This window comes from Equus caballus, chromosome 17 (assembly GCF_041296265.1).
Source record: "Equus caballus isolate H_3958 breed thoroughbred chromosome 17, TB-T2T, whole genome shotgun sequence".
In the NCBI taxonomy this organism is placed as follows: Eukaryota; Metazoa; Chordata; class Mammalia; order Perissodactyla; family Equidae; genus Equus; species Equus caballus.
The window spans coordinates 17,490,244-17,515,360 of record NC_091700.1 but is presented as its reverse complement, the minus strand read 5'-3'; the positions used below and the strand labels follow the sequence as shown (position 1 = coordinate 17,515,360).

At 50.9% G+C, this 25,117-nt stretch overlaps 1 protein-coding gene across 6 annotated transcripts in view; it reads right to left on the bottom strand.

The window, feature by feature from the left end:
- LOC106781854 (uncharacterized) overlaps nucleotides 1-25,117 on the bottom strand; it is a 55,470-nt gene that overhangs the window by 3,991 nt on the left and 26,362 nt on the right. For 2 of the 6 annotated variants that reach the window (XM_070240066.1, XM_070240068.1), the window contains 12 exons: nucleotides 24,563-24,707; nucleotides 23,489-23,618; nucleotides 22,995-23,156; nucleotides 21,553-21,679; nucleotides 21,010-21,221; nucleotides 20,051-20,213; nucleotides 19,740-19,822; nucleotides 16,905-17,065; nucleotides 16,612-16,777; nucleotides 13,130-13,245; nucleotides 12,155-12,273; nucleotides 9,590-9,698 (listed from right to left, as the gene is read on the bottom strand). In XM_070240066.1, coding sequence (XP_070096167.1) covers nucleotides 9,590-9,698; nucleotides 12,155-12,273; nucleotides 13,130-13,245; nucleotides 16,612-16,777; nucleotides 16,905-17,065; nucleotides 19,740-19,822; nucleotides 20,051-20,213; nucleotides 21,010-21,221; nucleotides 21,553-21,679; nucleotides 22,995-23,156; nucleotides 23,489-23,618; nucleotides 24,563-24,707 — 1,693 coding nt within the window. Of the gene's footprint in view, nucleotides 1-9,589; nucleotides 9,699-12,154; nucleotides 12,274-13,129; nucleotides 13,246-16,611; nucleotides 16,778-16,904; nucleotides 17,066-19,739; nucleotides 19,823-20,050; nucleotides 20,214-21,009; nucleotides 21,222-21,552; nucleotides 21,680-22,994; nucleotides 23,157-23,488; nucleotides 23,619-24,562; nucleotides 24,708-25,117 lie in introns of those variants that run through there. The other 4 variants (XR_011427895.1, XM_070240067.1, XR_011427896.1 and 1 more) reach the window with 4 other exon arrangements.

Genomic DNA, 25,117 nt, shown 5'->3' with positions numbered 1-25,117 from the left:
TTTGTTTGCAATTTGTAATTTTTGGGGGGATGTTTTTAATTTTTAAAATTTTTAAATTTGAGTTCATAATAGTTTACATCACTGTGAAATTTCAGTTGTACATTATTTCTTGTCCGTCACCACTTAAGTGCTCCCCTTCACCTGCTGTGCCCACTCCCCAACCCCCTTCCCCTAGTAAACACTGAACTGTTTTCTTTGTCCATGAGTTTATCTTCCACATACGAGTGAAATCATGTGGTGTTCGTCTTTCTCAGTCTGGCTTATTTCACTTAGCATAATTCCCTCCAGGTCCATCCATGTGTTGCAAATGGGATGATTTTTGTCTTTTTTTATGGCTGAGTAGTGTTCCATTGTATATATAAACCACATCTTCTTCATCCAATCATCAGTTGATGGGCGCTTGGATTGCTTCCATGTCTTGGCTATTGTGAATAGGGCTGCAATGAACATAGGGGTGCATATGTTACTTTGCATTGTTGATTTTGAGTTTTTTGGGTAGATACCCAGTAGTGGGATAGCTGGGTCATATGGTATTTCTATTTTTAGTTTTTCGAGGAATCTCCATATTGTTTTCCCTGGTGGCTGCACCAGTTTGCATTCCCACCAGTAGTGTACGAGGGTTTCCTTTTCTCTACAACCTCTCCAACATTTGTTATTTTTAGTCTTAGTGATTACAGCCATTTTACTGTTAGGTGGTATCTTAGTGTAGTTTTGATTTGTATTTCCCTGATGATTAGTGATGTTGAACATCTTTTCATGTGTTTATTTGCCATCTGTACATCTTCTTTGGAAAAATGTCTATTCATCTCCTCTGCCCAGTTTTTTTTTATCAGGCTGTTTCAGTTTTTGTTGTTCAGATGTGTAAGTTCCTTATATATTATGGAGATTAACCCCTTATCAGATATATGATTTGCAAATGTTTTCTCCCAATTGGTGTGTTGTCTCTTTGTTTTGATCCTAGTTTCTTTTGCCTTGCAGAAGCTCTTTAGTCTGATGAACTCCCACTTGTTTATTTTTTCTTTTGTTTCCCTTGTCTGAGAAGACATGGTATTCAAAAAGATGCTTTTAAGTTCGATGTCAAAGAGTGTTCTACCTATATTATCTTCCAGGAGTTTTATGGTTTCAGGACTTATCTTCAAGTCTTTGATCCATTTTGAGTTTATTTTTGTGTATCGTGTGAGACAATGGTCTACCTTCATTCATTGGCATGTGGCTGTCCAGTTTTCCTGACACCATTCACTGAAGAGACTGTCTTTTCTCCATTGTATGTTCTTGGCACCTTTGTCGAAGATTAGCTGTCCATAGACATGCGGGTTTATTTCTGGGCTTTCAGTTCTGTTCCATTGATTTGTGTGTCTGTTTTCATACCAGTACCATGCTGTTTTGATCATTATGGCTTTGTAGTACATTTTGAAGTCAGGGATTGTGAGGCCTCCAACTTCGTTCTTTTTTTTTCTTAGCAATTCAGGGTCTTTGGTTGCCCTATATGAATTTTAGGATTCTTTGTTCTATTTCCGTGAAGAATGTCATTGGGATTCTGATTGGGATTGCACTGAATCTGTAGATTACTTTGGGTAGGATGGACATTTTAACTATGTTTATTCTTCCAATCCATGTGCATGGAATCTCTTTCCATCTCTTTATGTCGTTATCTATTTCTTTCAATAACGTCTTATAATTTTCATTGTATAAATCCTTCACCTCCTTGGTTATATTTATTCCTAGGTGCTTTATTCTTTTTGTTGCAATTGTAAAGGGAGTTGTAGTCTTGAGTTCTCTTTCCATAAGTTCGTTATTAGAGTGCAGAAATGCAACTGATTTTTGTAAGTTGATTTTGTACCCCACAAATTTACTGTAGTTGTTAATTATTTCTAATAGTTTCTGATGGATTCATTAGGGTTTTCTATATATAAGATCATGTCATCTGCAAACAGCGAGAGTTTCATTTCTTCACTCCCTATTTGGATTCCTTTTATTCCTTTCTCTTGCCTAATTGCTCTGGCCAAAACCTCCAGCACTCTGTTGAATGAGTGGTGATAGTGGGCATCCTTGTCTTGTTCCTGCTCTCAGAGGGATTGCGTTCAGCTTTTTCCCGTTGAGTATGATGTTGGCTGTGGGTTTGTCATGCCTTTATTATGTTGAGGTAATTTCCTTCTATCCTCATTTTGTTAAGAATTTTTTATCATAAATGGCTGTTGTAGCTTGTCAAATGCTTTCTCTCCATCTGTTGAGATGATCATGTGGTTTTTAGTCATCATTTTGTTGATGTGATATATCACATTGATCGATTTGCAGATGTTGAACCATCCCTGTGTCTGTAGAATAAATCCCACTTGATCATGATGTATGATCTTTTTGATGTATTGCTGTATTCAGGCTGCCAATATTTTGTTAAGGATTTTTGCTTCTATGTTCATCAGTGATGTTGGCCTGTAATCTTCCTTTTTTGTGTTGTCCTTGTCAGGCTTTGGTATCAGTGATGTTGGCCTCGTAGAATGTGTTAGGAAGTGTTCCATCTTCCCTGATTTTTTGGAATAGCTTGAGAAGGATAGGTATTAAATCCTCTCTGAAAGTTTGGTAGAATTCCCCAGGGAAGCCATCTGGTCCTGGGCTTTTATTCTTTGGGATGCTTTTGATTACTGTTTCAATCTCTTTACTTGTGATTGGTTGGTCTATTCGCTTTGTCTTTTTCTTCTTGATTCAGCTTTGGGAGGTTGTATGAGTCTATGAATTTATGCATTTCCTCTAGATTCTCCATTTTGTTAACATATAGTTTTTTGTAGTATTTTCTTATAATCCATTATATTTCTGTGGTATCTGTTGTTATTTCTCCTCTTTCACTTCTAATTTTATTTATCTGAGCTTTCTCTCATTTTTTCTTTGTAAGTGTGGCTAAGGGTTTGTCAATTTTATTTACCTTCTCAAAGAAACAGCTCTTTATTTCATCGATCCTTTCTACTGACTTTTTTGTTTCAATAGCATTTATTTCTGCTCTGATTTTTACTATTTCTCTTCTTCTCTTGAATTTGGGCTTTGTTTGTTCTTCTTTTTCTAATTCACTTAGGTGTAGTTTGAGATTGCTTATTTGGGATTTTTCTTGTTTGTTAAAGTGAGCCTATAGTGTGATGAATTTTCCTCTTAATATGGCTTTTGCTGCATCCCATATGAGTTGGCATGGTATATTTTCATTTGTCTCCAGACATTTTTTGATTTCTCCTTTAATTTCTTCAATTATCCATTGCTTATTCAATAGCATGTTGTTTAGTCTCCACATCTTTGTCCCTATGTCAGCATTTTTCTTGTAATTGATTTCTATCTTTATAGCATTGTGATCAGAAAAGATGCTTGTTATTATTTCAATCTTCTTAAATTTATTGAGGCTTTCCTTATTTCTCAACATATAGTCTATCCTTGAGAATGTTCTGTGCACACTTGAGAAGAATGCGTATTCTGCTGTTTTTGGGTGGAGTGTCCTATATATGTCTATTAAGTCCAACTGGTCTAGCTCTTCATTTAATTCCACTGTTTCCTTGTTGATTTTCTGTCTGGATGATCTATCCATTGATGTCAGTGTAGTGTTGAGATTCCCTACTATTATTGTGTTATTATTAATATCTTCTTTTAGGTTTGTTAATAGTTGCTTTATGTACTTTGGTGCTCCTGTGTTGGGTACATAGATATTTACGTGTTATTTCTTCTTGATGGAGTGTCCCTTTGATCATTATATACTGCCCCTCTTTGTCTCTCTTTATCTGTCTTATCTTGAAGTCTACTTTGTCTGATATAAGGATGGCAACACCTGCTTTCTTTTGTCATTAGCTTGAAGTATCATCTTCCATCCCTTCACTCTGAGCCTGTGTTTGTCATAGGAGCTGAGATGTGTTTCTTGGAGGCAGCATATTGTTGGGTCTTGTTCTTTAATCCATCTCGCCACTCTGTGTCTTTTTATTGGAGAATTCAATGCATTTACATTTAGTGAGATTATCAATATACGAGGGCTTAGTGCTGTCATGTTATCACTTGTTTTCCGGTTCTCCTGCATTTCCTTTGTTTCTCATCCTGTATTTTGGTCTACCACTCGAGTTTTTTAGTTTTTTATGATGTGTTTCTTTGTTTTCTCCTTATTTACTATTGGTATCCCTGTTCTGCTTTTTTGTTTAGTGGTTACCATGAGGTTTGTATGCAAAATCTTGTGGATAAGATTTTCTTTTCTGAGGGCCTCTTGTTTCCTTAGACTAAACCAATTTAGTCTCTCCCCTCATCCCCTCCTAAGTTGTTTTTCTCACATCTTATTCCATCTTGTGTTATGACTTTGCGGTTAAAACAACAAGATTATCTTTGTTTTTAGTGTTTTCCTTCCCTTTGTCTTTAATGCTATACTTGAGTATTTGCTATCCTGCTCTGATCCTGTCTACCTATTTATCTCCTTACGTTGTGCTTTTTAATCCCTTTCTCCCCCTGCCTTCTTTTTTTCAGGTATGAGGACCTTCTTGAGGATTTCTTGTAGGGGGCGTCTTGTGACTATGAACTCCCTTAGCTTATGTTTCTCTGGGAAAGTTTTTATTTCTCCATCATATCTGAAGGATATTTTTGCTGGATAGAGTATTCTTGGCTGAAAGCTTTTGTCCTTCAAAGATTTGAATATGTCACTCCAGTCTCTCCTAACCTGTATGGTTTCTGCAGAGAAATCTGGTGAAAGCCTGATAGGGGTTCCTTTATAGGTTATTTTCTTCTGCCTTGCTGCTGTTAATATTCTTTGTCATTCACTTTTGCCAGTTTCACTACTATATGCCTTGCCATAGGTCTTTTCACTTTGACATATTTAGGAGATCAGATAACTTCTTCCAAATGGATTTCTGTATCCTTCCCTAGGTTTGGGAAGTTCTCTGCTATCATTTCTTTGAACAAGCTTTCTGTTGCATTCTCCGTCTCGAATACCTATAATTCTTATGTTGCATTTCTTATTCAGTCAGATATTTCTCAGAGACTTTCTTCACTTCTTTTCAGTCTTAGTTCTCTCTCCTCCTCTATCTGGAGCATTTCAACATGTCTATCTTCGATTATGCTGACATGCTCCTCTATGGTGTCTGCTAAAGTGTTCGGAGAATCCATATTTTGTTTTATTTCTTCCATTGTGTCTTTCATCTCTAATATTTCTGATTGATTCTTCTTTATAGTTGCAATCTCTTTTGTGAAGTAGCTGCTGAACTTGTTGATTTGTTTCTCTACATTCTCTTTTAACTCATTGAGTTTTTTGACGACAGCTATTTTAAATTCTTTGTCATTTATGTTATACATTTCTGTGTCCTTGGGACTGATTTCTGGGTACTTATCGTTTTCTCTCTGGTCTGGAGATCTAATGTAATGTTTGATATTGCTAGAGGGTGTAGCTCTGTTTTTTGACATCCTGGTTTTTTTGGTAGCAGTTACCACCTATCGCCACTGGGTTGGGGTCAAGATCCACGTATTCTGAGCCCTCTACCTTCAGCCAAGATCCCAGGCTCTGGAGCTGGTGCTGTGTGGGTTGGTGAGGGGTGCCTTCTCCCGCGTGCTCTTGGGATTTTCTTGCTCTGCCCTCACCATCTGCTCTCCTGGGGTGCTGGCTTGATGAGCCTCATGATAGCTTTCACCCCCATAGGGGGCTTCCCTCTAGGCTGCAACAGCCCACTACTGACCCTTGATGTTCCTGTGAACAAATGTCCCCTCCCCCTTTCCTTCCCTCTTGTAGACCTCCCGCGGTCCTGGATTGCAGTCTTTAGGGGAGGGAGTGAAGTTTTCTCTTACCCCATTCCACTTCCCCTGAGGGGTCCAGCCTCTCCACCCTCTGTTGCATGACTGCGTGGGTCTCTTAGACGTTTTTTGTGTTGTGTCTGCATGTCCTCTGTCAGAGTATGGATGTCCTTTTCATTGTATGTTGGAGGAGAGAGATTACTAGGGCAGCTCACTCCACCATGATGCTGACATCACTCCTGGCAGAGACTTTGTTATTAATAGAACTCAATTTGTTGGGAGTGTCTTGTGCCCAACTGAACAACTGCTTATCTCAGAATCTCTCATATATAGAGATTACCATATGACTAAGTTTTGGCCAATGAGATGTAAAAGAAAGTTGTTGCAGGGATGGATTCTGGAAATCCTCTTTAAAAAGAGAGCTCATTTAGTTGGCCTGTGTGCCCTTTTATGTTTTGGCCCTTCCAGCAGCCATCTTGTGACCACAAGTGACCATCAAGATGAAAGTCATGTGCTAAGGGTCATGAAGCAGAAAGATAGAAGCAAGGATCCAAGAGTTCATAGGACATTGTGGATGCTGATGGGTTTGCTTTTGAACACATTAAATTGAGCTATCTGTGGGGCATCCCATGAGTTAATACAACGTCTGATAGCAGGGTGAACTCAGCTGTCACAGAAAGCCTACCCTTTGCTCCATACATGAAATGCCAGACAAAATAAAAATACAAATTCACAGGGTCTGGCCTAGTGGCACAGTGGTTAAGTTTGCATGCTGCTTTGGCAACTTGGGGTTTGCCTGTTCAGATCCTGGACACAGACCTACACACTACTTATCAAGCCATGCTGTGGCAGGCATCCCACATATAAAGTAGAGGAGGATGGGCACAGATGTTAGCTCAGGGCCAGTCTTCCTCAAATAAAATAAATAAATAAATGAATAAATAAATAAATAAGTAAATAAAAATACAAATGCAGGACCACATTTGAATGGGAGTGAGGAGATGAAGAGACAAGTCAGAGGTAGGAGGGAGTTGAAGGCATGTGGCATGTGGGTATTCCTCCTTAGAGGCTGAGGCGTTAACTCCTCCCTTTGTCAGGCCTTGAGGCCACAAGGTCATTTATGGTAGGAACTGGTCCAGCACTGCCTGCTTAAAGTCTGGACCCAAAAAGTGGCTGTCCCTTCTCTTAACTGGAATAAAAAACCTGCATCTGGCTGTGCACATAGCCCCGTGGCTGAGCAGGCTTCTTGTTCAGGCCTGAGGTTGGAACAGAACTGATGTGAGAAATTGGAACCATGGGGCTGTGCAGCACCCTGCAGGAGGCCAGAACTCTCTACCCAGGTGGGAGATGTGGAAACTAATCTACAAACAGGACAGAAAGCAGGGAACCCCATAGCATGCGAGTAGAGACAACCACAATTGCTCCACAGGGAGGCCCGCACAGAGGACAGTCCCATTGAAGGTGAAAACACAAAACATGGAAGGAAACCCAATGGTGAGAGAGCCAGTAGACACAATGAAAATACACCGAAGAAACTAGAGATAACAGTGAGATCTAAGCATGATTGGCATATAAACATGTTTAAAGTGTGAAGAAAGACAAAAGAAGGAATAGAGTCCATAAGGCAAGAACAAGAACATTATGGAAACAAAGAGAAATCTAGAAATGAAAAAATGTCAAGAGCATAACAATGTGATTGAAGGAACAAGTGCTCTTCTCATAGAAAGAGTTCCTCAGTCCGTGCCCACCCAGCCGCACGCGGGAGCCGCGCCAGCGAGAGCCAGAGGACGTGCTGCACCTTTAGAAGCAGGGTCACTTGTAAGTGAGTGAGCCAAACAGGGATTTCTGAGGCTGCTCTGTTGACAAAAAACTATGTTTCATAGGTTTACTTCCCATTTCTCTTCCCTTTCACACAGATCTGCCCTAGTATCTTTTGATTAAAAAGACAATGAAAAACAAAAACATGCCAGAACAAAAACTCTCCCAAGTTTCGTTTTTCTAATTTGAAAGGCAACCCTTGTTCAATATGGAATATTAGTAAATATAATATGTAAGCATCTGAATGAGTGCATTAATGGCATCCTAATCCACTGAGGTAGGCTGTGCTGAGGGCCCTGATCTTTGCCCCTCTCTCTGCCCTCCCACTGGGGGCACATTTTTCTCACCCCTTGATGCTGGGTTCCAGCTTCTGACTTGCTCTGGCCATTAGAATACGCAGAAGTCACTGTGCCAGGCCTGAGCCTGGGCCTCAAAGCCTTTTGGGATTCTGCCACGGCCATGAGAAGGATGTGTCCAGACTAGCCCACTACAGCGCCCCAGGCAAGCCCAGCTTAGAGCTGGGGCCCTGCCAAACGCACACACCCTGAGATCTGGAACTGGAGCTGCCGGGCGAGCTGGACCGATCAGCTGAGGCTGACACTTACTCTTGTGGACTGCTGAGGTTTTGCCTGGTTGGTCCTGCCGCACAGGCTAACCCATCTGCCAGTCCTCGCTCTCACACTGCAGTCTTTCTCCCTGCCTTGGCTGGGCTCGCTCTGCCTCCAGGGCCCTCTCTTTCTCTGCTGTTCTTTTCTCTCCTTTTAAGATACGCAGATACATATGAAACTCTGCCATATATGCAATTCTCTGTCCTCATCTTTTACTTTAAAGACATTAAAACTTCTCTATACCATCATTTTTAGTAGAAGCATTAATATTTCATGATAGGTCTCTACCATAATTCAGATAACTCTTATATTATTGGAAGTTTAGGTCAGCTCCATTTATTTTTATATTACAAAAAATTGCAATTAATATGTTTCTTCATGTTTGCTTGCATTTAAAAATTATTTCCCTGGGGCTGGCCCCGTGGCCAAGTGGTTAAGTTTGCGTGCTCCGCTTCAGCAGCCCAGGGTTTCACGAGTTCAGATCCTGGGTGCAGACATGGCCCTGCTCATGAGGCCCTGCTCATGAGGCCATGCTGCGGCGGCGTCCCAAATAGCACAGCTAGAAGGACCTACAACTAGAATATACAACTATGTACTGAGGGGGCTTTGGGAAGAAGAAGAAAAAAAAGAAAAAATTGGCAACAGATGTTAGCTCAGATGACAATCTTTAAGAAAAAAAAAAATTATTTCCCTTAGAGAGCTTCTTAGACCTGGAGATACTGAGTCAAACGGAAGGAATATTTTAGAGGCTTTTGATACAAATTGCCAGATTGCTTTCCAGAAAGGTTTTAACTTTTTGCCTTTCAACCAGCTGCATGGGGGGATGTCCATCTCTTTAATCCTCACAAGCACTGAGGACTTTGTGAAACATTTTAGGTAGATTAAAAAAGGCATCTAGTGTAGTGAACGTTTTTCAGATTCTGTGAACATTTTTCTTATAATTTTACTTCTTTGTATTTCCTTTTCGTGGGACCATTGACATATTTTTCTAATAGAGTAAAAGTATCTATTAATGGTCAATTTTTGACCTAGAGAATCCTGTTTTACATTATTATGTGATCATATCTATTGTTGCTGCCCTTTGGGATTTTTCCCATTGTTGTGAAAATTCTTTTAAACCTGCACAGGCTCCACGCCAGCCCTTGTGAGTATTCTAACAGTCAATGAACACCTGTTGATGGAACGAGTGATTTCTTGACCAGTGGTCTCCAATCCTAATTTTTTTCTCCACAAAATCTCTTCCCAGTCACTTTTCTCAATGTTATACTTGCTTTCTGTCTCCCAGAGTGGCCTACGGTGTGTAGGTAACAAGCAGGTAGGAGATGGGACAGCTGGACTGCGCCAAACCCATGTGGGGTGAGGGGCTGGAGGATGCGGTGGGCCAGGCGCCCTCTGATGTGGAGAGGACTTGGGTCACAGAGCTGGGCTCCTACCTGCAGCTCAGGAAAGGCTCCGTGCCTGTGTCCGGAAACTGGGCTCTCAGTGTCCCCTCCTTTGGCATCACCCTGACGGAGCCGTCCAGGTCCTGGGGTCTTCTGGGGGCTGGAATAAGAGGAGGAGAGGCACCCTTTTGGGCCTCTGCTGCCCACTCGTACATCCCCCCTACCAGAATAAAAAAGACATTGGCCACTTTTAACTCCTCCCCGAGGTGTCTGAGATTAGAGAAGGACGAGATGTTAAAGTGAAGGAGAAACTGACAAACCCTTAGGTTCCCTGAAGCTAGACTAATGCACCCCTACAGGCTTCACTGCCTCACAGGTGAGTGATCGCTCAGTGACAGGTATGCCACCCTGAAATATGCCAACTTGGCATAAGGAGCATTTTGAGCTGAAGGCACTTGAGAAACAGCAGATACAAGAGAGGTGTCCGCCCTCCCCTCTTTGCCTAAGAGCAGGACGAACATTTTAAAGGTGTCCCCCTCCCCTCTCTACCAGGAAGGACACAAGCTGGTCACCAGAGTCAACTCTAGATCCTTTCAGCGCAGAGACGGCATCAGAAGAACCTACACAAAACCCTGCTAAACCAGCCCACACCTGCCACGCGTCCCTCTCATGTTTACCTTCTCACAGTTTGCCCCCCTGGATGCTCAAAGTCCTTTTCTTTGTCTTCACTTCTCTACAGAGTTATCGTTCTTTGGTTAAGCGGCTACTTGAGCCCCAGTTCCAACCACCCCTCTGAGCCGCTCATCCCAGGGCTCCATGTGTCTGGGCCAGGCACACGCCACTGCACTGCGGTTTGTCTTTCTCCTGTTGATCTGCCTTTTGTCAGTCTAATTTACAGGGACCCAGGAGGAGAATCTGAGGTGGGTAGAGGGGAAGGATTTTCTCCCCTTCCCTACATCAGGCTGGCTTTGCACTGCTGAAGGCTGCGGCCGTCAGGGCCTCTCCACATGGTGCCCCTTCTGTGCTCCAGTCACTGCTCTCTGTCTTTCAGGCTTAGGGAATTGTGAGGTCACCCTAGGGAACTGCACTGACCTGCGTGGTTACATGTATCTGCCCACACCTTTATACATCGCCCCGTATTACATTGTCATCAAGTTTTTCATCTAGAAGCTGCCAGCCGCTTCGTGCTGGGACCCTGGCCAACACATTGCGGTACTCTCCAGAGACACCTTGGGCAACTCAGTTCTACGTCTTAATCTTAGTGTCCACACCTTGAAATGAGAGGGCTGCACTGTCTCCAGGGAGCCTTTGGGCCTCTGGAACGGTCTCAGTCCATGAGCCAGAACTGGGCTGTGTCACCTCCATGTCCCTGTCAGCACCACCCCTCCAGGAACACCCTTTCCCCACACCGCTGGCCCTTGGGGCCCCAACCTTGCTGTACAGCCTGTCTTAAATGGTACGACTGTCACAAAGTCTTTCTTGATCCTTGCAGACTTCTTTAAACCTCCAGAACCTTTTATTAGAATCATTTGTTCTTCCTGACGCCTCCAGCCCTGCGTCAGAGACAGCAATAAACATCTGCTGAGTGACAGTATCCTCACGCTGTAGCTCGTGGAGCTGGTGGGAAAGGCTTTGCTCAAGATCCACAGCGTTCAGGGCAGAACCAGTCTGGAGTCCAGGTCTCGGGATCCTGAACTTGCCTTTCCTTTCCTGACCCTTCTTTCTGGAGCCCCTGATCTTCCAGGGACCCCAGGCCCTGGGACTTCAGCAGGAGAGTCTAGATTTCTCTCCCCTGGCCTGCAGGAGACTTTAATTATTTGTATAAGCTTCCTAGGCGCCTTCAAAAAGAAAATCAATAGAGATGTTTCTGGGAGAAAGGGTTGACTGAGGCTTTGGTTGAGGGATTAGAGGGGAAGTCAGCGCAAAGAAGCAGTCAGGGTGGGCTCTGAGAGCCAGACCCCCTGGGCTAGAACCCCCGCTCCGTCCTTAACTTCACCTCTGAGCCTGTTTCCTCATCTTTTCAATGCAGTTAGCGATGGCGGTGTCTACTTCATGGGGCGGTTGTGAGGGTTAAAGTAGAAAGCAGATAAAGTGCTCATCTCAGCAGCAGTAAATACAGCCGGCAGCCGTTGTTGGCAGCCACTGTTACCTCATCATTATTAAAAGAGGATGCAGGGGAGAGCAGACTGTGCATCTAAACACATGGATAGAGATGCAGTCAACACAAGCACACAAGCCACCACTAGCCTCGGAGTCAGCTCGGAGGAAGAACAGAGCCCACACAGCTTCCCCAGAAGAGATGTGCACCAGAGGAGGGAGTGGGACAAGGAGGGGTGGGTCAGCCAGAGTGAATGTGGTCTCACTCCCATGATGGGAACAACCCGAATAAATGACCTGAGTTCTGACAAGTCACTCACTTCAGCAAACCCCTCGGCAGACAAAGTGGTGGTTACTGTGGGCAGGGAGCCCCGGACACTTGTCACTGGATTTGAGCGGGTTAAGGCTTTAAATCAGTTTCTGGTTATGAATGAAACTAAGATTCTCAGTGCCAGGGAGCTAAGGGCCACCCCTAAGAACACGGCTGCGGGGGGCCTTGGTGCCACTGCCAGCCCCCACCTTGCACTTTGATGCTCCTCATCCGAGGGCTGAGGCCGGGGCTTCAGGAGCGTGTCACTCACCAGTTGAGGGTCTTGTTGACAGGAGGGAAGAGGCTGTTCACCCCCCTGAGCGGAGGCCTAGGAAGAATGGACAGTCCTGTAAGTTTTCTTCGGCTCTGGGCCCAGAAGAGCACAGTGATGAACGAGGGCAGCGCTGCTCACCAACACAGCCACGTGCGCTGATCTGAGCTTGTGATTGCATGTCTCAGTGTGGCCCGGCTACAGACGGCCTGGCACTCCTGGGGGCCCCAAGTGCCCGCTGAGGGCTTGTGGTCTCCCTTTTTACTGCCTCTAGGCCCCTCGAGGACACGTGCCACCACAGATGCTGCCCTATTGCGCTGTGAGTGCACCGTGTGGGGACTCCTTGACAGAGGCCCTCTGCACCCCCGTTCCCTGTGACACGCTGTGCTTCCCTCCCGGGCTCTGTGTGAGGGGCCAGATCAGCTAGCAGGCTGGGGAGATTGTCTCCCACAACCGTCTCGGAGGAGATCCAGAGCCGAAGCCAGGGGTGAACCTATGAGCACAGGTCGCGCACCTGGGTTTCTGGCCAGAGTGCAGGGCCACCTGCAGGGTGTGAGGCCCGAGTGAATGTGAGTGTGTGGTATAATGTGTGTATGTGTATGTCATGTGTGAGTGTGTGATGTATGTGCACATGTGAATGTGTGTAGTCTGTAAGAGTGGGAATGTGTGCATGTGTGTGGTCATGTACCTGTGTGTGAGTGCATGTGTTTGCATATGTGGAGTGTGAATATATGGCCTGAGTGTGTGGTGCATTGCATGTGTGAATGTAATCGTGCATGTGTGTGGTTGTATATAGTGTGCACATGCATGTGAGTGTGAGCGTGTGCGCGCTTGTGTGTGTCTACTGAATCTCCATGGGGTCAGACTGACAGGGTAGTTGTTCTGTACACACAGGCCCTTGGGGATCTGTCACCTTCCTGTGGGCCCTGGCTGGTTGCCCACGTGCGTGAGAAAGTGCAGATGCCAGGGCCGCAATCATTCTGTCGAGCTTCGACTGAAAGCCCAGTGGAGACATGCTGGGGGTGCCGCCTGGGGAAGGACAAGGAGAAGGACCTCAGGCACATCATCTTGTCTGACCACAGATGCCCCGCCTAACACTGACTTCACTCGTCCCTGTTTTCGGAGGCTCGTGTGTGGTTGTGTGTGTCTCTCGCCTCTTTATTTTATGTTTCTCTCTCATCCCAGACCCCACTTCCATCACTCTCTTTCCTTCAGGCAGTCGCTCCAGTGTGCTACGTGTATGTGGAATGAACCATGAAGAACCCTTCATGGTGTTCTGTGTATGAGTGGTTCCATTTTTATACAGGGTCTCTTCCCTTCCTACACATCTCACTCTGTTTCTTAGTTTTTTTAAGCACAGACATGTTTACAGATCTACCCATCTTTTATTTATGCTTCTAATCTGCTACCTGTGACTGCTCTATGCTTCTAAGTGCTGTGTTCTGCTTGCATGTCTCCCAGGCCACCCACGACACCCCGGCCTGGGCAGTGCCGTGGCTCGGCACAGTCTCCCCTGGCTGCGCAGTGACACTTCCTGGAAGACCCACCCGGAGAGAGTTTTCTGGGTTGTAGGATAATTTCGCCAAAGTGTTGATTAACTGCTTTTTTCTTTTTAATTTGCCAAAACTTCATCACATAACTTTTTTGGAAAAAAGTGCCCCCCCCCAAGAAAAAGTTGCAATCGTTGGCTTCAGTTAGCAGTAGCTGGGAATGGAGTAGGCTTCACTCAGCCCTCCACACCCAGCTCCCTCTGCGCCCATGGAGAGGGTCTTCAGGACAGAGAGGTTTACAGCTTAGTCTCAGGTGAATTTCCCAGGAAAGCAGCTTTCTTTATCCTTCTCTTACTCATGATCACTTGGCCACATGTCCCAGCCTAGAAGTGTATGGCTGAGAAATTTAGGAAGGGGGAATGGTTTGGAGAGAAGATCAAGGAAGGTTCTTGGCATCATGGCTTGGTCTCCAGGGTTCCACAGGCCACACACAAACATGCACACCACACACACATACCACATACATGCACACATAGGCATGCACACACAACACACTCACACACATGCACACATGCACATTCATCACACACACACAAACCAGGGAGGGTCTCTGGCACCTGTCTGACCTGTTCCCTGACTCTTCATCCCTGGGGCTGGGTTCTGGAAGGCTGATGAGGACAGATGGCCCCCTTATTCCAGGACTGCGCTCATGCAAAAAGTGACACAAGGGCCTGGACCTCAGCCCCAAACACCCCTTTGTGGAGAGTGATCTACACTGAGGAACAAGGGATGAGACCCCAGGCCGGGCTGGCCAGCCCGCCTCCCCAAAAGGGCCAGGGAGCTCCGTGGGAAGGACTGTGCCCCGGCTCCGGGGCTCCGGGAACTGGAGCCTGGTGGTGAGTGACGGGCCCTCGGGCTAGTGAGCTGAGTTCCTTTATGCCCTTTAGCTAGGGGCATAGGGGCGCGTCAGGGATGGAGCAGAGATCAGGACTGGCTCTGTCACTCTCTGTGTGACTTTTGGGGGGAACTTTAGCCTCATTAGGCCATAGTTCCCTCCTTTATAAAATGGAGATGATGACAATATCACTCAGAGGTTTCCCGTGACAACTGAGTGGGTTAAATGAGGTAATGGTTGCCCAGAGTTTACAACAGCGCGGGGCTGCAGAAGACAGCGCCCTCCGAATCTGTGGTCTCAGAGCCCCCAAGAGCCCCAGGGCGCTGTGCACAGAACCGAGGGGCAGGCTCTCCTACTATTAGCCTTCCTCCCAGACAGTGGCTTCCAAACTTCTGAACCAAACCCACTAAGACTTCATCGCTCCTACCCTCCTGTGTGTGTGTGTAAACAGCAAGGAGAGCTGTGGGAAGCAAGACTAGCTTTTATACATGTGTTACTTCCGATAGTTTCAATTTTATTCCTTTCTAGTTTTTTTTTTTAATGCTAATTGCAACCCACTGGTTTCTAAGAAGCCAACAATCTGCTGTCTGACAAGCTGCTCCAGGAGACGGAAGATCAGCTGTTTTTATGCTGAGGTGTGGATTCAAACATGGATGACCTGCGGCAACGACCTTGGATTTTCCTGCCTTGAGGTTAGGCCTTCACGGATCACGCTATGGGGCTGGGGAGTCCTTGCTGAGCCCACGGCTGTTTGTTCCTAGAAGGGAACAGCCTCCTCGAGCGCCCACAGATCCTGGCCAGGGAGGCACGAACACTCCCCCTGTCTCAGAGCACAGGAGGGGCTTGCAGAGTCTCCGGCAGCGTGCAGCCACTGCCAGCGAGAGCTGAGGGTGGGACTGGCTGGTCAGAGTTGCTGGGTGAGGGGACCACAGAGCCCTAAGTTCTGGACTTCCCTGCCTGCGGGGACTATGACACGGCCTTGCACACAGCAGCTGCGGACGCCCTTCCCTCCCCAGGCTGGCCCCTGCTGGGCACTCACAGGGTGGGAGAGGGGCCAGAAGCAAAGTGGGGTGACGGACTCAGACCACTTACAACATGAAGGCAGGGTCACCCTCAATGGCAGTCGGAGCTGTGCTTTGTTCTGTGGCCCAAACATGTGGACATGAGGGCCATTTAGGGGTAGCTGGGGGCCTGCACACCCACAGCTGTCGTCCGCCAGAACTGCCCAGGGTGATGCGTGGTTTTGGACTCTGTAATCTCTGAGTTTGGCTGAAGCCAGAAAGCATGCAGGCGGCCAGGGATGTCCCTCCACACCATCCCCGTCCTGCCACACTTTGGGAGCCCTAATGGGCACTGAACACGTGCTTCCCTGCAGCGAAGCTCAACCCCCACGTCCTGCAGGAAGAAGCCTCGACAACCAGGAAAAGCTCTAGAGTCACCTGGGGGCAGGAGCATTTCAGAGAATCAGCTGTTGTGGGAGGGGCCTTCCATGGGGTTCACAAAAGAGCAAATGAACATTCAGAATATTCACTTACAGACCTGTGGGGCTGCCAGGCTGCCGGGGCAAGTGGATTCCAGCTTCCCATTTATATACTTTCTGCACTAATGGAACACTTGTAAGGGGTGTGTATGACTTTTGCCATTTAGAAAAACAAAGCTAAAGTATAAACTAGGGAGACTGCCAAGAGCCTTTGGGCCCCTGTCACCCTGGTGCCCTGCACAAGGCCAGCCCTAGAGCACGGCGGTGGGCGTGGCAGCAGGAGAGCTGGGCCAGACCTCACTCTGACATGAGGCATCGGAGTCTCCCCTCCCTCGCAAATCACGCCCCTCCCTGGGCCCAGAACAGTCTTCGGTGCTCAGGGTCGATGCTGTCAGTTAGTGCACAGGAGTGCTGAACACCAGGCGAGATGGTAAATGTGAGATGCACAGTCAGGCGCTCTACAAAGTTAGACTTAATATTATGACTTTCCAGCTAGTGTCACAGCCCCACCCCGAGGCCCTGCCTCTCACCTAGAGGATGCTGCCAGCGCACCCTTGGAGAAGCTGCAGTGTGACCACTGCACCATTCCTCTCTCTGCCCAGTGTCTGTCCTGGCAGTGGCTTTGGCTCCCATCTCCAGGTCTCCACCTCTGCCCAGATCTTGCCGCTCGGTCATGCTGACGCCCTGCAGAAAGTCCTGGAAGAACCAGGGCTGCATTATGAGTGTCCTTCTTGGCTCAGGCAATTTCCAGATGGGGCTGAGTGGCTGTTCCCCAGGGCAGTGGGGATGATAGTGGCTTGGTTGTCTGGGAATTGGGGCTGACCTTGAGCCCCTGGAGTTGCTGGCTGGCGCCCCTGTAGAAGGCCAGTGCGTCGCTCCTGTGCTTGCTCAGCTGGGCCACCAAGTGCAGGCTCTGGTCCTCAAGCTTGTCATAGAGTGTGCGGACGCTGAAGTCCTCTAGGGTGTTCACAGGGTGTGGCTCCCCTGCAGGAAGAGGCCTTGGAGTGAGACTGTGAGATGAACAGGAGCCAGGAGCAGGGCACTGGGCCCAGGGGTGCGGGCGCAGCCACTTCCCTCCTCCCCTCAGAGCTCTGCAGCAGGATCAGGGGCCGAGGAGGGCAGAGATGCTGGGAGGAGCATCGGCTCTGGTGAAGAAAGGCGGAGGTCAGTTTTGACAGGAGCATGGGGAGGAGAGAGGACCTCAGGGGCAGCAGAGAGCCCCTTCTGTGGTGTGGGTGTGACTGACAAGGACCTGTAGCCTGTCTGTCTGGGCCTGGCGTCACCCCAGAGCTCTGCTGAGGGTGGATCTCCCTGTCCTGGATGACCTGCCAACCACCTGGGGAGCTGTTTGCTGGGTCCTCCAGGCTGTGTCTGACTGCGTGACCTCCACCCCTTCCCTCCACCTGAACTCATCTCACTGTCCCCACATTCCCACAACTGCTCCCCTGTGCAGGTCTCGTCCCAGCTGGCCCCCTGCTCTGTGGACTCCTGTCCAGCCGGGCTGAAGAGCTTCTCCTCGGAGTCCCACAGTGCCCTGCGCACGCTCCACAGACGGCAGATGCTCACCACGTGCTTCTCTGGCTAAGGGGCCTCCTCTGGCCTTCAGGCTGCGGCGTGTGACCCAGGCCACCTCCCGGAGAGCGAATCGGGGCCCCTCCATGGAGGCCGCTGCCTGCCCAAGTCTCTGGGCCCGAGTGGGCTTCTCTCTCATCCCTAGGAATGTCCCTCCGCGAAGAGCCTTAACCCTTTGACCTCCTTCTCCCTCAAACGCCCTCTGCTCTGCTAGAAGGACATGTCTGGGGGACGGAGACCCCTGTGCAGCTGCCGTTCCCCTGTGGAGTGTGGAGCTGGGTCTTGAAGGCAGAAGAAGAAACGTGGGGTGAGGCCCCATGCTGGCCTGGGGCTCAGCTGGGTGGCACCTGCAGGAACGTGGATGTGAAGCTGAGTGAGCGTCCACTGCCAGTCCCTAGGCCGCCCTGTCCCAGGCCTGGGGGTGCATGTCGGGAGAAGGGGAAGTCCCATCCATGCTGGCGATACGACGGGGCAGCTCTCACTCTGAGAGCAACACCCGCCCGGCCCGGACGGAGCCTGCTTTCCATCCTCCCTCTCTGTGGCCAGCTTAGGACCAGTCCCCTGAGCTACCAGCTGGTCAGGTGGGACGAGGGTGGGAGTGCAGATCTTCAGAAGACAGGACTGGGTCCTCCCACTCCATCGAGATGCCCCTCTCCATCTGCCCTGTCATACGCCCCACAGCAAAGGGGCACTTCACCCTCCCCTCAGGGACCAGTCCTCCGACCAAAGGAACCCTGTCCTGGCACCCCAGGTCAGACCCGCTGGGCCCCCTCCTCCCATGGGAGCTCTCAGCAGTGAGCCGCGGCCCTGTGCTGGGCCCTGAATAGAGGCTGCATTTAACGGTTACAGTGCCAGGGGCAGTCTCTGGCTCTAGCAGCCCTCACTATGTCCACACTGTCCACACTCAGCACAGCCCACCCTGTAGATCACCCACGAGGGGCGCCATGGGGTGAGAGGGGCTGACTTGTCCTGGCTTGTTAGTTCTTGGTGTCGGCACTGTCCAGAACAGTCGCCAGCAGAGGGATGACCAGCCTCTAAGCCCCATGCAAAGGCATAGTCAGGACAGCACAGAGCCAGCCCAGCCCTGGACAGTGTGTATGTGTTCTGGCACGATTGTGCATGCTTCTGTGCATGTGTATGATGTATGTGCACGTGTGGGCGTGTATATGCATGTGTGTGGCATGTGCATGTGTGTGCATGTGTGTGTGTAAGGGGGTGTGTGCTATGGGGAGGCCTGTGTTCAGGTTCACACAGCTAGCAAGACTCCAGTACTGGTGTGATCCCATGATCATGCTTGTAACCACTCATTTCTCTGCGCCCCCTCCCTGGCCCTTGCACGTTCAGCCCACTTCCTGTGGTCCCTGCAACTCTGCAGTTAAGAACCAGTGGAATTAACCTTCAAGCTGTGTGAACCCAGGTCAATGAGGACTTAGGGCCTCTGTCCCATCGTCTGATGCTGTCCCAAGCAGGTGAAGGGCCCACTTCCGTGGAGCCTCCCTCCATGCCCCTCTGCATGTACTTCCTGCTCACAGTCGGGGCTGGGGTCCGGGGCCACAGGGGGAGGGTTGGATCCCCGAGGTCCTCCTGAGCACCAAGGCAACACCCAGTTCTCCAGGTGTGAAGAGGAACTGACAGGCGTGGGTGAGTGATTGTGTAAAGGGAGCCTGGAGAACGGTCCTCGCTTCTGCCCCTGCGGTGAGCTAGGGCAAGGTAGCCACCAGCTGGAGAATTGCCCTGGGGCCCCAGGAGCTCCTGACCAGCACAGGGAGGACCAGAGAGCTCTCGCCTCAAACCCAGTGGCACCCTCTCTCCAGCGCTTGCTGCCTGGGGACCTTGGGCAAGTCACTCACGTCTCTCTGAGCCTCATTCTCTCTGTCTATAACATGGGGACAGGACAACACCTGAAAACACTCACTTCTAGGCTCTGTCGTGAGGATCAAAGGACAGCATGAAGTGTCCTGCAAACTGTCAGTGCTGCACAAACATGAGACGCTCCCCAGAGTGTGTGGCTGGGGTGCAGGGGGTGTGGAGGGCAGGCTGAGCGGGGATGGGGAGAGGGACGACTCACTGCACGCCGGCGTGGTACCTGTGTCCCGGGGAACGGCTCTCTGCCTGCAGCTGGCTCCTTCCCCAGAGCCCTGAGGACCGAGGTCTTCACGGACGGTAAGGCTGGAAGGAAGCCTCAGCCTCAGCGCACAGACACACACGGCTGGCGCAGGGCTCACGTGGACCCGGGGAGCTGGTGACAAGCGCCACAGGCCAGCTCAGGAGGGCGTTCCTTCCTGAGTCCACAGGGCAATGCCAGGCTCAGGAGTGTAGGCTGGGCCAGAGTGGGCAGTGGCGGTCCCTAGGCTGGGGCAGGGCTGGGAAATGTGTGAGGAGCAGAAAGGGACTCACCTGTCCCCGAGAGGCACGCAGTCAGCAGGCACGTGAGGCTCCCTGAGGCCCCTCCCCCGGAGTCTCCAAGCTCTGACTGGGCAGGTCTGGGCCAGCGGGGGGCTCAGCACAAGGCCCAGGCCTGTCAGCAGCGCAGTTGCCAAGCCGACAGCCAGCAGCACCCCTGAAAGTTGCGGGGAGAGCGGAAGGGCCACATGATGACCACTCAGAACCTCCCCAGGCTGCGCTGGCCCGGAGAGCAGCGTTTTGCATTTGCCCCTTGGCCCTGGTCTCTCTGTCTTGCTGCCTTCAGGCTTTAACTCCTCATAGCTCCCTGTAGATCAACCTCATTCCTGCCTCTGGGGCTTTGTGATGTCAGGTGTCCTCCTGGGAATGCTCCTCTCCCCACACCCCACCATGTAAGACCCCTCCCAGGACATTGCTGCTGGCCTTCCCGGCAGGTCCCAGCACTGCCCTGTGCTTCATGTGGCTTGCTGGCTGCCCTGTGCCCAGGTGGCTTAGCACCTGGCCCCTGCAGGGCAGTGTTCTCTGTCCCACCTGGGTGGGGGCCATGAATGCCCCATGCTCTGGGCTCAGCCGGAGGGCTCAGTGCAGACTGCTGACTCATGAAGACAAGAAGGAAACAAGATGAGAAAACCCAGAGAGGAGGTTACAGGAGGCACCCCTGCGATCCTGGTACTCTACCGTGCAACTCACTCACCGCGCAGGGACTCGCTCCCCAGGGAAGCTCCCAGGACTGAGGTAGAGGAGAAGGGAGGGTGAGAAAGGAGACCCTAGTGGAGGAAATTCAGTTTTCTTTGTCTGGCAAATGAAGCCCCAGTTCAAGGGCAAGCTTGTCCTTGTGCACACCTGAAGTCTTTGGGGCTGTACCCAGAGTCACAGATGGGGCTGGGGGTTCTGCTGTGCCACACTCCTGGCACCAACCCCAGGTCCTGGCTACTCTGGTCTGGGGTCAGTACCTGTGATCACGGCCCAGTCTGGGCCCAGGGTTGGCAGCCTGTGCCTGACGATGCCATGCCTGGAGAGCTGGTACGGGGAGGAGGGCTGCACAGAGGACAGGCCAGGGCCGCAGGCTATCCCCTTCTCCTTCACCGACACCACCACAACGCTCTCGGGAAGTGCGTTGTCTCGAAACACGTATGTGCCCGGATCTAAGAACTGGTGGACAAACCTGGGGGTGAAGGGCCAGAATACAGAGAGTCAGCCTTGGTGGGCTGCTCTCAGCAGGCTGAGTCTGGGTGACGTTGAGCCATGGCAGGGTCTCCCCCACAACACACATGAATAATGTGGTCCAGGGAAGCTGCCTGTGACCCCGCCCCCCCACCCCAACGTGTGCCCTCAGGAGGCCTCGCCTGCCTGTGGTCTCTTCTGGCCTCATCTCCCACATGGTCTGCAGCCTCCCCTCCTCTCCTGAGTCTTCCTATTGGCCATGGAGGAGGAGGCTGTGACCAAGTGCATGGCCCCATGGCCCCTCGAGTCCCCCAGCAGCCCAGCTGCATTACCTGGAGAAGTTGACTTGAGTCTCTCGCACTAGGTGGCTGAGCCTCCTGAAGGCCCCGAAGTCCCAGTGGGGGTTGCTGTTGAACAGGTGCTGCTTCTGGTACACGGGGTAGTGACTGGCTGGGCGATCTGGGGAGCGAGCCGGGGCTGGGCTGGGTCCCAGAGGCCTCCCCAGCCCCAGCCTGGGGCAGCCCACATCTGGGGAGCTCAGCATCCTGTGCTCACAAGAGTGAGTGGCTGAGACACAGTTCCCCTCTCATGTATGTAACGTGCCCTTAGTAATCATGCTGCCAGGCAAGACTCTTCTTCCCTCTGCCCACAGAGAGGGCACACTCTGAGCAGGGGGCACCAGGCCTGACGCCCCTCTGTGAGTGAGGCCAGCCTGATGCCCTGGGACTCTCAGAACAGGGACGTGTTCAACTGTGCACCCCTGGAAGGCAGCACAGTATGGACATGCAGCAGGTATTCAATAAATGCTATGGGATGGCTGAGAGAATGAGCAGCTAAGGAGGTGGATGGGGCTGCCATACAGGCAGGCGCCACCTGGTTGTTCCCACTGCACAAGGAGGCCTTACCTGTGTGCAGGTGTTAGTTCTTCTTCCTGAGCCCCCCAGCCCCTCATGATGGGGCTCTGATCTTACCTCCCTCACAGTGGGGAGAAGGGGGAACGCAAATGGGTTCACTGGCAGAGGTAAATATCAAGGTGAAGAGAGGGTGGAGGTTACCCCAGTTCCCAGCGGTTTGTGGAAGAGCTGGGCCTAGAAACCAGGGCACACATGTCCAGTGTGGAGCTCACTTTCCAGGGAGTGTTCCCCTCTTTGACACTCATTGCCTTGGCACGCGTCTCGGGGAGGTACATCAGTGGTTACGTGACACGTGGAACGAAACACTTCATTGACTTCTACCTGGGCCAAGTGGCCATTCTGTGTAAATCTGAAAAGCACAGGCTGTGCCACACACCCGGCGATCTGGCCAAAAGCAAGGATGCTGCCTACATTCCAAATGCCAGAGACTGAAGCCTCAGCCTCCCCAAAGGGAGGACCTCGATCTGGAGCCTTCAGTGTGTTGTTCCGTACAGGGCATTCTCTGTACTAATCTGCCATGGTTATAAGACAGCCACACAGGTTACATTTATATTTATTTTCTATTCCATACCTCTCTGCCCCATGTTTTTTCTCCTCAAAATCCATTCCCCCCAAGGCACAGAAGTCTGACACCTCCACGGGCTGCAGGAGGAGTCTCAGAATGCTGGAGCTGAAACATCTGCTCAAGATATGGAATGAAGGCCCCCAGGGAAGTGACCGAACAGGCCGAGAGCAGGGGACAGCACCAGCCTGTGCCCCACGACTTCGAAGGCACGGTCTGTACGTGATGTCACCAGGCAGACGGATAGGGAGGGATGAGGGAGCCAGAGCGGGAGGGCGGGGCCGAGGGGCAGACTCACTGTCAGGGTGAATCTGAAGCTGGAAAAGAATCACGTCCTCTTCTATCAAGCAGATCACTGGGTTTGGAATGTGGGGAGGGATGCTGGGGGCCTGGGGGACAGGGTATGCCGGGCCTGCAGTCCAGCGACGCCTTTGCAGCCGGGAGCTGGACACAGGTGGTCCTGGAAGAGTTTGGGGGCGAAAAGCTGAAGGACCTGGCCTGTCTGGGGAGGCATACACACCGCCTGTTGGCCCCACCCTGTCTCGATTCCCTTTTAAGAGCAGTTCCAGCCCTTCTGGGGCCCTTGCCTCCCCAAAGACTGTCTTCCTACCTGGCCTTCTGTGTCCCTGCCAGACCCTGGCCTCCTGAACCCTGGGACAGAGCTGAGAGATTTCTAGGGGCTGCAGCTGCGCCTCGCAGTGCGGTCGCCTTCCCCTTCCAGGAGGAAAGCAGCCACGCCCTCACTCCACCCACTTTCTCTGGGAGAGCCTGGGCTTGGTACCACGTGCTTACCAAGGAGGGAGCCAAGCATGGCCATGCTGGAGATGACAAGGCCGAAGATGCCGTGGGGGCCACACTGGACCAGATGGACCCTGGCGCTCCCTTGGAAGGATGGGTCTGGGCCCAGAGCGCTGGCTACTTCCTGAGAACACGCATCACAGCATCATACGCCCGGGGAGAGGAGGAGGGGCAACGAGGCTCCCAGAGGTGGGGGCGCAGAGACCAGACTGAGCCCTCGGGCACAGCCCCTGGTGAGGGGGCTCAGAGACGTCCACTGTCAGCCTCCTTCCTCACTGAAACTTGCCCGGGTGGCCACCTGTGCCTGGGTCCCTCCCCATCTTCAGAAAACACCCCTGACTTAACTCAGTCCCTGTACTGAGCCACTGTTTGCCCCTTGTTTCTATCTGCCTGCAAATGTCCTACTTATGGAACAACTTAGAAACATGTCCCTATCACCCCAAATCTGCTGTCCACTCCCACGCCAGATGATCCTCCCTACCTTTCAGTGACAAGCAGACAGAGCCACCCAGAACCTTCTGGCAGACAAATATCCAGGGCTGGCCCTACTTGTGTCCAGGCTCTGGTCCTCTGCCCCTCCCACCTCGATGAAGCATCGGGGCCCTGAAGACAGCCATGGCCAATAGTATGGTGGGCAAGAGACGGACCTGCCCTGTGGCCAGAGGTCCAGGCTGGGACCAGAGGCGCAGGCTTGGCTCTGGCAGGGTTTACACCATTTCTCTGACCATGGTGAGTGGTTTCACATCGCTGGGCCTCACTTCACACTTCTGTAAAGTGAAGCTGATGTTTTCTCAGATCCCTCTGGCATTCAGACTGAATGGTTGACATTGACCTAAGAAATACCTCCTTCTGCCCTTCCCTCCAGCTTGCAGAATGGAAATTCACGTGGATAGCAACAGATGAGGCAGGGAAGACTGGTTATCAGATGGACTTTCTCTTCCACCACCTGGTGTCTTTAGACTTGGTGCCTGGTTTTTCTGCAGTCACAGGTGCCCAGGTGGCTCTCTCTCTTGTCCCCATTGGGCAGAGGCTGCCCTTCTATCCCAGCCCTTCCCTAGCTGGGCTCACCCTCTGGATGCTGTCTCCGGCCTCGCCCTTCACACTCAGGATCAGCTCTCTGTTGGGGCCCCAGGCCAGGGAGAGCTGGGGGGCCCTGGCCAGACACCGGGCATCACAGAGCTCTTCTGCTGAGACGTACTGCCAACACCGGCAGCTGTGGAGAGGAGAGGGTAAGAGGCCTGCCCGGTGGGTGTGGAGCAGCTGTCTGCTCCCTGATGCCCCTCAGCCCTGCAGGCCCGTCCAGAAGGACACGAGCCGTCTATGCTTCCTAAGCAGTGACTGCACTTTTAATGGAGGTCCACGAAGGACTTGTGACACTGTGCTCTCGCCCTGCCTCTGCACGAGCTGGGCGTCTCCCAGAATGCGAGCAGTGCCTGGACAGAGGCACCGCTGAGGCAAGAGTGAGGCGAGAGAGCTCCTCAGCCTGGAGGACTCCTATTTATTCAGCAGACCTCCCGGCACAGTGCTCCCCTGCCCCGTGCCTCCCCTGCCTGGGGGCAACTCCGTCCAGTCCACAGGTCAGCTGGAGGACTAGAACTCAGGAGAAAACCGGGGTCCCCCTTG